At 40.7% G+C, this 15,486-nt stretch overlaps 1 protein-coding gene across 1 annotated transcript; it reads left to right on the top strand.

Annotated features, from left to right (window-relative positions):
- The first annotated feature begins 11,971 nt into the window (after window positions 1–11,971).
- bhlha9 (basic helix-loop-helix family member a9) lies at window positions 11,972–12,844 on the top strand. Its single transcript, XM_022746069.1, has one exon. It carries the CDS (start codon window positions 11,972–11,974, stop codon window positions 12,842–12,844), a length of 873 nt encoding a protein of 290 aa, XP_022601790.1.
- Window positions 12,845–15,486: the final 2,642 nt, after the last annotated feature.

The raw sequence follows: 15,486 nt of genomic DNA, 5'->3' as shown, positions 1-15,486 counted from the left end.
TTGACTACAAAAGCCTTTCCTCTTAAAAATTTTTGAAATAGTTTGCAGGAGCGATAGTATAAACACAAAGAGGCTGTAAAGGAAGACTAGTGAGTTTTCGTGTTCGGCTTGATGACGTTTAACCCCATCAACCTCTGTGGACACATTAGCAACTGCCTTTGTGAAGACCTCTAAAAGCTTAAAGTTCCTCTCCAGACATGTTTTAAACTGTATAAAAATGTAAGTGTACTAATATTTAACATGGTTTTCCTACATTAAAAGTGGAAAAAAAAAACTGGGGCAGGAAGCACATCTACGATTACTTCCTCATTGAGAAATCTGGAAAAGGCCTAGTGCCCCGCCCACCACCGCTGCTTACACTAGGTTTTCAAGTTGGGGGTGCTGTATTGGTAGGAGCATTTTACCCCAACCCATACAAATACAGCATAGGCCTACAAAAATACTATTACACCCACACCAAAAAAGTAGCAGCAGTAACAACAGCAGCCAGGTCTATAAAAAAAAGGACTCAGTAATGCTATTGCACAATAATAGCTCACAATAATGTTTTTCAGTAGTTTTAATAATTCAAATGTGGCCATCAGGACGGCCTGGGTCCAGGTCCTTGGGAAGGTGTAGAGGACCAAATAAACCCAGTTTCCTTCTGCTGCCTCTTCACATAAGCAAAACACACAACCTGACCACACTCCACCACATAATGAAGCCACTTCCATTTAGCTAACCAAGTTGGTGTAAATCCACAGCTGAAAGTTTCTTTCCCAAAATGTCTGGCCGGAAAATTTAAGTTGGGTGGAATGAGAGGCTCCTAAAATGCCGCCAAGTCAGTCCTAGTCTGACACCTGTGAGCAGCAGGCTGCTCAGTGGTGGCGGTGCTAACGCTGATACTCCGGCAGGTGCCTGCTGCTACAGTCTCTGTCTCAGAGGAAAAATTACAACAAAATGAAAACGATGCTGGTGGAGCTGCTGTCCTGCGAAAAGCTGGACTTCATTTTTGCTCTCTTTAATCTGCAATACGCTTTTCCTCCATTGTGATTTTATCTTTCGGTTAGCTATCAATGCTACAGCAGCTGGTTGTAAACTTACGAATCCTACCATAGAGTTGACATGATCCGCCCTACACTTCCTCTGATTGGCTAATGATCATTGCCTTCGCTGGTTGGATTAGTTAGGTTAAAGCATAAGGAGTGAGAATGGTTAGGGTCAAGGTAAGAAGTCATTCTGAGGCAGAGTAGAACTAGTTACGTCAACACTATAAGAACATTATGCTCTCGTCACTGCAGCATCCCTAGTATCCGCGGCCATGAGAGAGTATCAAGATGGTTTGCGTCCCTGCAAGTTGACGGGATTGGTTCCCTAGTTATATGATGTGTAAAACCCTGGCTGTTTGAATCTGTTTCTATGAGGCTGTCATTGGTTCACTGCAGTTCCAAGGGTCATGGCGTTGACTACTTACTTTGTTCATGACCTCTTGTTTCATGAAGTCTTGTATTGAATAAAAAAAAAAAAAAAAAAAACACCATATGGATATGTTAACAAGGTTAAAAACTTGATTTTTGAGGGGATCTTTAAATATCAATGGTGTCCTTACTGACGTATTTTATGCCAAGAATAAAATGTGAAAATGTCTTGATCTTGTCTTAACCACCTTGTAACCAAAAACCATTGGTTAAAATTCAACTGATTTCTGGGTTTTAGGACTCATTCCTACAGCTCTCTATTGTGTGTCCCCAAGATTCATGATGATGTCACATCTGAAGCGTGGATTCTGAGAAGTCTGTCAACTCACTCCTGCTTTCTATATTACTGCTAGTCAAGTTGACTGTGCAGGCCAAAATGACCCCCAGGCCATCGGGAAATATTGTGGTGCTCCTGACAGACTTGCTTGTCAGTCACTTGCAGGGCTGTGTTCTAAAACAAGACAATAAATACCTAGTCTCTCAGTCAAGGTGTAGTTACAACTCTGGACTAATGCAAGATGGAAACCAATGGGTTGACTCACTATTGAATAAATGTTGAATTTAAAAATTGGGCAGTTGGGCATACTGGGCAATATGGATGCACATCTCTCAGTAAAATGCTACCATCAAGTACTCAGCCAAGCCATAGTATAAATAATATTTTGTATTGAAAATGGCTTACATGTCTCATGGATCAGGTAGGAGGGCCCCCTAGCAGAATTTTGCTTAGGGCCCCAAGGAGGACAAGACTGGCTCTGAGTGTACCTTGTTTCAGAAACTTGGACCAGCCATATCTTGATTTTAAGAAACCTGGATATACTCACTGGAGTACTGACATAGAAACCACCCTATCAATGCTTCTGATCATTCTCTGCCATGTTATCATGCATGACATTATCATAATGTATCATAGTAAATGATGATTTCAACACTGAAATAATTGGGTGCCTGATTTCAATAATGCAGATTATAAATTGTATTGGCGCACTTGTTTTATATCACCAGTAATCAGGTAGCTAAACCTAGCATAGTGGTAAATGTAGTGGTAAATATAACAGAGCTCAGACGGCCACAGGCCAAACACAAAAACATTAAGGTAACAGTCAGTAAAGAAATAACTGAGATGTTCCAGACTCAACTGCACCCAGACGATCATAAATCTGGATATGGATACGAGTATGTCTAATAGGATATAATAATAATAATAATAATAATAATCTCAGTTCCATGTAAACGACATATCTGGAATATGATCAAAACCAGGATAAGACTCAAAACTGGGATACTGATGTGCATGTAAATGTACTCACTGCCATGCTTAGAGTCACACCACTGGTGTGAATAACAAAAATGACCAGAAACATTTATTGCATACAGTATCACTGGGCTTAAAAATACATGGTAAAGCAGCCACACCACTAGTTCTATGGTTGCTTCTTCTTGTTGCTTAGTGCTTTATTTTTCCCTGTGTAATGTCTTAAAATCAGTAATTAATGACACTTAAACCAGTCGGAGGTTCACAAAAATCATTTGGAACCATCCTCTGCAGGACATTGGCGTCCATAGAAATATAGTGGGATCCTGGAAGAACACAGATGGACTTATATAAACATAGACATAAATGAAGTACTTAATGCAGCATTCGTACGAGAAACAACTGCTTCATGTGACGGAACAACAGAAACAGGAAGCAAATGAAGCCTACTCACACCACCTACAGGGGAGAGAGAGCATTTATCTTCTGTCTTCACACAATATGAAATTACTTTCAACCTTTTCTGGCCTGTCGCTCCATTTTCACTTCCTCTAGATGCCACCAGTGAAGATAAATGCCATGGGTATAGCACATTTTGTCCTCTACTTTCAACTGCATGAATGGAGTTCCGAAAGGGTTATATATGGGAATGGTGATGTACATTTTTTAAACCTTTATCTTTAATTTCTGTTGAAAATATAAGTATAGCATATATATGTAGTGTAGTATAAGTGCAATATAATATCAATATATCAATGCATCATTAAGGAAAAGAAACAAAACCCTAAATCTAACAGTCAGTAACCTCAACAAAATTATTTCTCTGTTACAATGTAGTGTATATTCTTTGTAATCAATGCTACTTTAAACCAGTGATGTTATAAGGCTTAACAAATCTCTCTAAGCCCATATTGCACACAATCAGACCCTATGGAAATGTCACTGTAAGCATGTCCTAATGACATATACAACAACAATATGCATTAGCTGTCCTCCTTAGTTGATTGTGGACTAAGTTCAAAGCAACAGTAAACCGCAAACACAGGGTCGGATAAATAAACTAAAATAATCTTGATAATCCTTAGCAAAGACGTAATATACAAATAATTTGATCAAAGAAAACCCTGTGTCTTACACATACTTTGATGTTGTATGTTGATGTTGTATTTGCTTGGTTAAATACAGAGGTGGTCTAGTTTCCTTCCACAATGTAAAGACATGTATGTTAAATATTACAGTTGATTAAAATAATCACCTTTTCTCTCATAGCAGTAAAACAAAAGTTAAAAAAACACAATATTTGCACGTACATCATAAATACCCGACACACTTCAAAGATATGTTTCTTTCAGGTATGTACTTAATTAATTGTTCTTAAAAGACCATGAGATACTGACTAATAATATAGAAGTTACTCATCTTGGTAAATCAGCTTGTAGGAATAGTCCTCCTAGTGGTATGAAACAGGCAGTGCATGCTGCAGATATACAGGACGTGGGTAGCCACACCGAAGTGTCCGGGTTAGCTCATCTGGTGGCTGCATGTAAATGATTTAAAAGACTGCTACTGTGACTTCTTTTTGTTACTGTTGTTAGGTAGTTAATACGTCTCTAGCTAGAGCATCTGTTCAACATCTGGGATGTGTCATGGACAACTTTCATGGAGAACTACACTGAATGATTTTTGCTTTAAAGTCTTTGTTATCCTTTTAAACATTATACATTTTGGCTGGTAATAGACATTTTTCATGCTGTGTGATGATGTTTGGCCTAACTCAACAAGTCAAACAGAAGCTGCACACGGCACTGAGCACACTGATTGAACTGAGTTGTCTCAAAGCCTCACCTTATTTCACTGTACTGAGAACACAGACCTTGATCTGTTATCAGAGGTCTAGTCCTGTGTTGCTTTTGTGCTGGTTTTGGTCACTCTGCAATCACTCCACTATAGCGCCCCCACCAGGCCAGACTTTCAACTTTAGGATTAGCTCATTTGACAATGTACCTCGTACAGATACAAGAATTGCTGTTCACTTTCATGTGAAACACACCTAGTGATTTTGGTGTCCTAATGAACTCTCCTCCAGTGCTATCATCACGTTGAACTTTGGCCTCTCCTGTAGTCATCCTTTCATTTACCATGTAAAGTGTTGACTGTCAAAGCAATGCCTAACTTGGGAATTATTTGGCAGTTTTTTTTATTATTTGGATGTCTGCACACAACTGATCATGTTTTTATTTTGCATTGTAGCACCATTTGGACAGTATGTCATGTATGTCAGTTTGCCTGGTGTGCTGTCTCTCCTTTCTCTACGCTCACGATTGAAGTATGACTGTAAACTTTTTTTTCTGTCCTGTTGTTCACTATTGCTCGCAGTTCCCTTTAATTTTCAGGTTACCACAGTATTATTTTTCCAAAATGTCTGAAGGCAGTTCTTAAAAACACGTAATCCTACAGAGACGAGTTGATAGAGGAGTTGTAAGAGTATGAAAATGTGTTTTAAAAGCTGCCGTGGCTTGTGCCATTTCACTACTTCAGTTTAACAGAATGAAACATGGTTCAGCAAATAAGAATTTTGTTTCTGTTCCATTCAAATGACATTAACATTTTTTCTTGATTTTCTAAAAACATCTTAAATCAACTGCATTTGCATAACAGGCCAAAAGCAGCCAAAAAGCAAATACTGTCTGACTTCTTAGTACTTGTGTTTGATGTTATTGCCACTAGAGGGCAACAATTCCACAGCTGTTCTCTCTCCCTGCCTCTCAGTGACATGACGGCGACAGAAGAGTCTTCTGAATCCAGACACTAAGTGGCAGTGATGTATAAAACTAGAGCCGTCCTCTGAGGTGGAGGTGGAGTTTTCCTCATTTACCTCAAGCACAGTAACTATGAGACAATGTATTTTTTCTGTAAAAATATCACTCTCTTAATGTTTTTGGCCACTGTCTGTACAGCTGAACATTATTCAGGAGGACAGAGATTCTGTCTTGTTTAAAGTAGTAAATGCTCTTTACATCTATTAAGAGGGAAAGTCTTAGAAATGAGCTTCATCACTTTGATGGACATCACTCGTAGTCACTCATTTGAGCAATAAAACTTGACCCATGACTCAGATGTCCGTCTTTCCGCCTCATCGAGAAATGAAAGAATCGGGAGGATTTTGTTCAACCTGCAGTATGATTAATTATTCCCTGTATTAACGTCAAATGATGTTATAATAAAATTCACGGGTAACTTCCAGTGTATACAAACATGAACATGTCACATCTGTAATGCATTATTGCCTGGATACATGCCAGTTTTTCGGCACATTTTAATGATACATCTGTATTGTGATGCAGATGGATTTAAATGATAGGTCAGGTGCTAATATGAACAGTGAACCAGTGTGTTCTTGCTCTAATCCATCCAATAATTGCTACTTTTCATACTGGTCATTAAAAGATCCCTTTTTTGTGCTCTGTGAATGTACAGTAAGTGAGTGGGTATGAAATACACAGCCTCATATCTAAATACTTCTGAATACATGTTTGCACAAAACAAGGGCTGTGCATTTTGCCACTTATCACTTCCATGAAGGTGTAAATCACAGGGATTATTTAATCACCATTAAGAATTACAGCAAGCAAAAGTTTTAAGACAGGTTTGAGTAACTGTCCTTTAACTAAGCGTGAGAAACAGCACTGGAAGAATTGCTGTAAATATGTCGCTCCTTAGGATTAGAGAGAATATTTAATTTAAGATACCGCTGCGGGCTTCATTTGATGGAATGAGGTCAAAGACAAATTTCTGTCTTTTCTAATTACATCTAGAGATTTGTATCACAGGGGGCATCTTTTTTCCATTGATGAGCGAGGTTAATGGCCGGAGGCGAGACAAGGTTATGACCTCCACCGGACCGACCCGAAGCCCAAAGCTACAATTATCTACCACGTAATGACAAAACTCCTACGTTTAATTGTAACTTTCCTTTGTTCTTAAACAAACACGCTCACAGTCAACCAGCCAGCGGTCACGTGTTTTCGTTTAGTATATATGTGTGTAAGTTATTTTTTCCAATCGGTATTTAATTCTATTAAACCACTGACTTCTAACAACTGTCAAACAATCTTTAGTCCTCGAAGGAGACATTTCACGCACAAGTTTAAGAGAGCGCTGTAAACCTATTAGACTCATATTGGTGTGATGCTTTGTTACAACTTCTGCGGTCAGAGGGCATCACTTTAACTGCTGTGGGTTGTGTGGGAACTAGCCTACAGATAGTTAACCTTGACCACATGTTCCAACACTGAAAATGGACCCTTTAATGATAACCCAGAGTAATGACTGACTTGTCTTTGGAAGGAATGCACTATGAACATACGCCGCTGCCTATTTGGATTTTTCTTTTTTTCTGTCAAATTTTTTGTCATGTGCAGAAAACTGCATACATTAAACCTCAGCATTTTGCATGGCACATAAATAAAATATGATTTAAGTGAACAAGCTTAATGCCTGCCCACTGCCCTGCGCACGTCTTTTCCAGCAGTGTCTGCAGTTTTCAGTTCATATCATCCTACGGTAAATGTTATCCCGTAAAAAGACTGATTCATACCGTGATTCAAGTGTTTAGGGCAGGGGAGGAAGTGTACTGACATTCCTGTGTGGAGGAAACTGTTAGACATGTCATGACATCAGTACTGACAGATTTGCATGGTTTTTCTTACAAGGTATAAATCACTAAGAGTTGAGGTTATAGTAATGTTCTGCTTATGGCTAAATTAGAGAGTACAGGATTTTAGTGACCCAAACATTAAGTGTTGTTTTTCTCTACATGGCAACCAGCCTGCCTTTATGACCCGTCTGAAACAAAAATCAATATTACTATAAAGGCAGGGTTCACATTAAACATGTAGACTCCAAACTAAATCACATTAATTAATCTGAATTTAAAAAAAATGAATTAAAGATGTTCAATTGTGTCTTTTTCTGGCAAAATGTATCCTGATGATTAACTGCTTGATGAAAGATGATGGCAACATATTTATACACTTTAATCAAGATGTCCTTTTCTTTATAAATAACCATCTATTTGACAATTTCTTTTTCCCACATAAGTCACAACACTCTGGAAACATCTCTAATTGTGCACAATAAACCTCAGCACACCTCTGTGATTAATGGCCAACACTGTGACAGATATTCTGTGAACAACACTTTCGATGCCGGGGTGTGGGCGCTGAAATACCGGGGGCATTGTTTCAACCCGACAACTGAGATTTTATAGCCGCTGTGCACTCTGAGAGGGATTACAGCAGCCAACTGCACGTAACTGCCAGTAATTTCAGACAGAGTGATTCACACTTAGTTGTGTCAGGAGCTTTGCTGTTAGCATGTTTGGTTTTTAACACGCTGGATGGGATCTGTGAGGCAGACACTCTCTCACCATGTCACCAAACATTCAAGAAGTGTGTTTCACTCAGTGCTGACAGATGATTACAACAGCTCAGACTAAGACTGACTACAGCTCTGATCAATATGACAACTTGATTTATTTCTTTTTTTTTTTCAAATGGTTCTTCAAAACTTCACGTCTTGTTCATCGCAGAGGAAAGTGGGACTCAGGGAGGCCTGATAAGCTCTTTCACTGGTGGTTCTCTGATAAAATCATGCCTGCCTGTCACCATGACAGGCAGCAAAGATAAAAAAAAAAAAAAAATTAAAATGGACAGAGATCTGATGATCAGAAACAGAGGATACATGCTAATTTTGCATTAGATTAGTGGTGCAAAGTAACTGAGTACCATACTTAACATTCAACTGTATTTAACTACAATTTTGAGGTAGGCTACTTGTACTTTTCATTTTTTTGTAAAATATGATAAACGTGTAAAATATGATGCATCGCTATGGATTCAAGATAAAAAATAATTGAAATTAGCATCTCAACCAGCTGTGACACTCAAATGCAGTTTACATGTTAATGTAGCAGTAATAATATTCCAATTATAGAATAATTACTACAATACACAACTTTGACAGTACATAACTTTCTGCCCATTTGGTTACTTTAAGGACATTTTTCTGACACCACTTGAAGAAAACATTTGAATTCAGGAGAGTAGTTTTCCAAAGTGATATTGCTGCTTTTAGTTAGGTAAAAAGAAAAATGAATACTTCCTCCAGCACTGCCTTTGATGAGTTATCCTTTCACCAAAACAAAACTGATCATAACAACATCATTTTCACTCAAACATAAATCATTTTGAGTGTTTAAATAAGTTTTAAGTTTCCATGTAAATTCCTCCCTAGACTGAGGAAGCAATGCAGTGTTTTTGCAATAAAAGAGATTAGAGTGTGACAAATAACATAACTGCCATGGAATGACCACAGACTGGCAGTTTACAGTTGATAACATTGATTTTTACAGACATTAACTATTCCCAAGGGATTGTGGTGTGACAAATAGTGGAGGGGCAGAGATAACCGCAACCCTTTCTTTCTCTCTCTTTTTTTTTTTCTTTTCTTTTTTGACTGGAGGTTTTTTATTGAGGTGAGAAAATTCCATGGCAGACACCAAAAACATGCATTAACATACCACTGCAAAGCCAAGGTTAGCGAACCTGGACCTTACTCACTTATTACCCCTAACTACCCCTTTGGAAATATACATCTATAATGTTTGGCACACAGACCTCTAATAACAAACGGCTAACAACCGGTCATTATGGGGGCTTGAGCAGGAGATTTACAAATCTAAGGTTCAGCGGCGTTGGACAGGTTCCCCTTGCTTGAAAATGGTTATTCCATAAAGGGCACGGCGAGCTGCGTGATAAAATCTTGTGATTTATTCCCGGCGGCTGATAATTACTGGTGTCTTGTCACCTGTCAAAAAATGAATGGACGGGGAGAATCCGAGGCTGTAGTCTTCATGCTCTTTACACCACAGCAGTAAATCTGACATGTTTGTGAAGCCATAAATCACAGCTTGTGATACAGCCTACGCACTGCTGTGGGCAGAACATTTCAAATACTTTTAGCTATAAAGGTTTGCAGTAGATCAGCAGGGTTATTTAAAAGGTGTGGTAAATAAAGTGGTTTAAGTGGGTTGTTTTACAGCTTCACTGGAACGGACCATCGCAGAACAAGACATCGTCGTTTAGGTTCAACTGTTGGTGCGGCTTTAACTTTAACACTATAAGACAAATACAAATGCAAAGGTTTGGACACATTTTGTTGTGCAACACAAAAAATGAGAAGAATTTTGTTGTGTCATCTGGGCTTACTCCTGTCATTCAGAAATATTGAGTAAAAAAACAGACAAACTGTATGTCGCCCTGCTCAGATGTCATATTCAGGTTAGAACTGGAGCTTTCGAACATTAACTACCATTTGAAATTGTAGTAATTCATTAATTAATCAAAGCTCAAAAAAATCTTAGTGGATTTACTGGTGGTTGGAAGTTTTAAATTCATGAAACATAAGCATAGTGTGGTATGTGAGTGTAATAGAGAATATTCTGCAAATCTTGGAAATCTGTTAAATCTTACACTAAATTTGTTGCAATAATAATAAGTGCAAAATCAAATAAGAAACCTGTGATGAATAACGAGGGAATAATTCAAGTCTGTGGTGATCTCCTGGACACAGCAGTAAAAAGGCCAGACTGAATGTTCCCGCCTCAAATCATTAGCTGTGCTTTTAGAACTGAAACTCTGTAATTGTTTTAAAAGTTGGCGTCTCAGAGCCGCAGCACACATAATAAAAAGAAAGGGCAGGAAGGAAGCAATGCTTCTCAACGACCCCCAGTTCAGCGTCTGAGGCCCTAACCTTTACTTACCTGACCCGTTGCACTTGGCCAGAAGCCTTGCTAAAGGTCAGTTCAATCACCTTTCACTGTCCACCTCCACAATATCTGACACACAGATCTTTCACATGGATGCAGGTCTTTCCCCCATTCCAGTGTTCAATTCAAGACCAGTTTGTCTCAAGAGGACTATGAAGTGTAAAGAAGACATAAGATAGTGTATTTATAGTCTGTTTCTAGTTTGCATTTGTTTAGAAAATGACATCACCTCACAGGAAAATTGATAAAAAAAACTATTTTAAACCATTTCAGTACTAAAAATTTCATAAAAATGTAACCACATCTTCACTAGCAAAAGACTATGAAAGATCGATAGCCCAAGCCAGCAGCAATTGCAGGTTCTAATTGTAAAATATTTGCCCTTGTTTTTTCCCTCTCTTTGAAGTCTAGGGCTCGCTCTACTCTTGTCCTCAGGTGCTGCCCAGGCCTGATTTATGGGGATGGGTTCCAGGGAAGCTACTCTAAATTACATGGCCCTTAAACCTGAGCAAGGAGAGAGACAGACAGAGAGAGAGAGAGAGAGAGAGAGAGAATCGCCACTCCAGAGACAGCTAATTGCAAGGACAAATCTAACCTACGGTAGATAAGAAGGTTCCTCTCTTCCTGGAGCTGAGAAAAGGGGAAATGCATCTAACAGATTAGGCTACTTGGATGAATGTGCAATTTGTCACAAATGTCCCTGAGACATGGAGACAGTCATGAAACACTGATTTGGATGAATATCCCTTCATTGCCAATGATAGTAAAAAGAAAGAGATGCACATATGGTGCAGGGAAAGAAATAATCATGTTGGTGATCATTCAGTCTGGCATGATACAAAATGACCAAGTGATATTAGCGGTAACTGACTCTAGCTTTCCTAAACTCTACAGTTCACAGTTACTCTGCAGTCAGTAGCAACAGACCTAACTTGAGTTGGGGATTATATAAGCATTGAATCCAATCCACTATTAAAGTGTTAAAGGAAGCGTATAGTTAACTGCTATTTTGGAATAATTAGTATGTTTTGCTCATGTTTTGACACTGATGTGAAGTGTTGAAACTGTTCTGTAAGATCCTGTGAGGGATGTGAGGGAGAGTCAGGGTAGGAGGAGGAGGAGGAGGTGACAGTGCCATTTGCCTGGAGGGCACCCATAAACCTGCAGAGGGAGAGAGAGTGCACCATTCCTCACAGGTGACTGTACCATGTGACTTCAAGAGCTTTTAAAAGCAGGCCAACCTGTCTTGTCAAGGTACAAGTAATCACAAGGCACCAGAGGAGTCAGAGGAGGAGAATACCTGGGCTGTCGGCAAAGCAGCAAATACCGACAGCCCCACAACAGCAAATACTCAGGGAGCGCGCGCAGCCTGCAAACAGCAGAGTAGCAAGATTCGACTCAGACTCGTCTAGTCTAAACGTTGTTGACATAATGAGCTGCAGCAGTGTTGAAGGTTCAGAGTTCTCTGAGGAAGAGCTGGAGCTTGGTCTGCTGGGCCAAGAGGAGGACGAGGGAAGTCCCAAGGCATCTTTCCAAGACAGTGAGTGCTCAACCAGCAGCCCCAGCGACCCAGAGGAGGGCCTGACCAAGAAGCGCAATCGGCCAGTCCGCTCAAAAGCTCGACGAATGGCTGCCAATGTACGCGAGCGGAAACGCATCATGGACTACAACCAGGCCTTCAACGCCCTGCGTGTTGCTCTGAACCATGACCTCAGTGGCAAACGGCTCTCCAAGATCGCCACCCTGCAGAGGGCCATAAACCGCATCTCCGCTCTCTCTGTGTTCCTGAACTCCAACCCTCCCAGCAAACCCTGCACCCACCGGGAGTGCAACAGGGTATCAGCAGGGCCAGCTGCGATGGGAACATCTCGACTCGAGCAGACCAGGGTAATGGTTCCCCGCCTGGAGCATCAGAGTTACATCCCCTGGAACGCATCCATCTCTCATCAGATGCAGCCACAACAGGGGCCTCACATGCACAGGCTGCCCACAGAGCCACACGTATACATGGATAACACCGTCTCGTCATGCCCCCCGTCGCCACACTACCCTTGTTATTCCACGGAGGGACAGCTCTATGCCTCACATGGACACTGCAGCAGCCCCCCCAACCATCCTCCCAGTCCTCTGCGATACCCTCAGGTGGGTGAGGGGTTGGGGTACCAGCCAGGGTTGTGGGCCTCCTGTACTCAAGGATACATGGACACGTTTGTGGAGCCTCCTCCAGCTCTGGGGCTTCCGTGGCAGGTGAGCTACAAGCAGGAGTCGGAGCACGGCCTCTCTCTGTGCTCTGACATACTGTAACAGCTACACCAACCACTGTGAGCCCTGAAGAAAACTGAGAACGCCAGTGGACTGTTAAATAATCTCAGGGAGAAAAGTGATGTGAGGTTTTTGTGTTTCTGCTGTTGCAACCACTTCAGTATTACAACAACACTCTCTTACTGCAGAGCAGAGTCCTCTCAATGTAACTGACAGATATAAATGAAAGTGCAATGGCAACCCAGACTGCAGAATGTTGTAAATATTAGGAAATGTATTTTGTTATTGCATTTCAAAATGTTAAACTTAAAGAATGTTCTACTTTCTGCTGTAGATAATCAACCCACACAACTGTGCCCTAGTTAAACTGTCATCTGTTTCTGCTAAAGCTGACTCATTGGACATTATGCTACATTACTAAATGTGTGATATTCAAAAGAAACATGAACACAAGACGAGACAGCCTGCATATGTACTATACTGTTAGGTAACTTGTTCTTACACTATGTTTTCTTTCGAGTAGTGTAAAGTGCAACTTAAGGAAATGTGATAAAGATTTGACCCGAAGATCAACACTTGTTAATGTATTTATTCTCTGTTGCATAAAAAGTCAAAGCTGTTTGTAAAATTGTAAAGAGTTTGTACATCAATTTGTAAACCTCAGAATTAAATGTTAAAATGACATGATTCCTGTTATGTTGTATGTATGTGACAATAACGCTTTACTATACAAATGTGTGTGTCCGAGTGCGAGCATGCACGTCTGTGAGTGTGTGTGTGTGTGTGTGTGTGTGTGTGTGTGTGTGTCTCTGTGCTTGATTATAGCCTGAGGTCAGTAGCCTCTACTATTCTGAGCCTGAGATGACAGAGGTCCTTAACTCATTCGAAAAATGTCCTTACAAGTCCATTCTTGTCATTTTTCTGGGAGAAGAAAAGTCAAGGTGCTATTTTACACAAAGCAAAATAAACGAGGAGACAGCTAGAAGGACAACACTGAGAGGGTTTTTATTATGTGCAATACAATTGCATCTTGTACACTATTTCTCTGGATGTTTTCCTTTCTGCACAGAGTTACTGTACATTTTGCTCAAAACTACTCATCTGCAACAACAGCAAGTGAGATCATAACCAGTGGCAGGTAAGTTGGTCTTTATGCCACCAAGACAAGTAAATTCTAACCACAACTCTCCCCCCAGCCCTACCACCTCAGGATAGTCAACAACAGCCCACCCCCTGCGGCCGCCCCCTCACCCCCCGCTGCGCAGGAGCATGTCATGGAAAACAGCTTTAATATCAGACCATAGGACGGAGCCCATCGACAGATTTATGTGGGCTCAGGAAGGAAGAGTGTGCCCCGTCATCAGTGCGGTGAAATCCCCTGCCGGGCTGCACTGGCCCGCAGGTGGAATTGGGTGTGTGTGTGAGTGTTTTGAACATCCTGGAGGTCTCCCAACAAGGGCCTCGAGATGCTGCTGAAAAGAGCTGGCCCGGGGAGAAGTACTGCAGGCTTAGTGGAGAAATAAATGGTGTGGTACAACAACAATTAGCAGACAGGAAGGAAAGGGAACACAGACACAAAGAGATGAATGGAGAGGAGGAGTGAAATAATAGGAAGAGGAGGATAGAGGTGGTAAGAAAAAGGAGGAGAGAGACTACACTCGGAGCCCATCGTTCAGCTTCTGCTCAGACATGAATCACTGGAAAACCTTGACTCACCAGCGAGAGACGAGTGTGGCTGACAGCACTCAGTGACGGCATGTCTCTCTCTCCTCCCTTTTTGGCACAAAAGCAGATCTCCACTCACTACAGCCAGTTTATCTACTTGTCTGGCTCCTCAAAGAGACTCCAGAGTGAAAGTGGGCTGACAGTACCCTGCAGTTCCACTCAGACTACATTGGTTTCTCGCTGTTGTTGCTGGTTTATTTCAGACAGAAAAATCCCCACATCAGGTAAATAAAAGTGCAAAAAGCTCTTTGTTGCCTCACAAAACAACCAACTGAATGGCCGTGTAGAAAAGATTCTGTAGTAGTTTCGCTGTTGAAGTTCCTCTCCAGACATGTTTCAAACTATGTATAAACACCCTGCTATGATTAATATGTTGTTTAACATGATTCTCTCACATAAAAACTGAAAAAAGGAAAATTGGGGCTGAAGTTCATCTACTACTGGATCAGGCCTTGTGCCCCGCCCACCACCGCTGCTTGCTCCAGGTTGACAGGTGAAAGAGCAGAGAGTATCAAGATGGGGGGAAACATCAGAGAGAGTCAGCCACATGTTTGAGCCTCTGTCAGACCCAGATTCAGATGAGGAGTCTGTTGTGATCAAAATCAGCGTTTAGCTGACGTATCAGAACGGACTTTTGCTTGATTATGTTTTTTGTTAGCTTGTAACTGACAGTGGCTGACACAGTGTTAGCAGTTGTGCTAACATATGCAGCTACATATTTACAGTGAATACTGCATAAGAAAACTGCTGCCCTGTGAAATAGTGATGAAATGATTAATCAGTGTCTCAATCATCACAGATTTAATGAGCTCATCTGGTTTCAGAAAAGTGAGGATTTGTTACATTCTGATTTTCAATATGACATTAAACTGTATATCATTCTGGGTTTGAACCACTACTCGGATCTTCAGACTGCACCTTCGCCTATGGGAAACTGAATTTCTGATATTTCGTGGACA

This window comes from Seriola dumerili, unplaced genomic scaffold (genome assembly GCF_002260705.1).
Source record: "Seriola dumerili isolate Sdu_G_001 unplaced genomic scaffold, Sdu_1.0 BDQW01000091.1, whole genome shotgun sequence".
NCBI lineage: Eukaryota > Metazoa > Chordata > Actinopteri > Carangiformes > Carangidae > Seriola > Seriola dumerili.
Note: the sequence above shows the minus strand (reverse complement) of the source record. Positions and strands in the feature narration are given on the sequence as shown.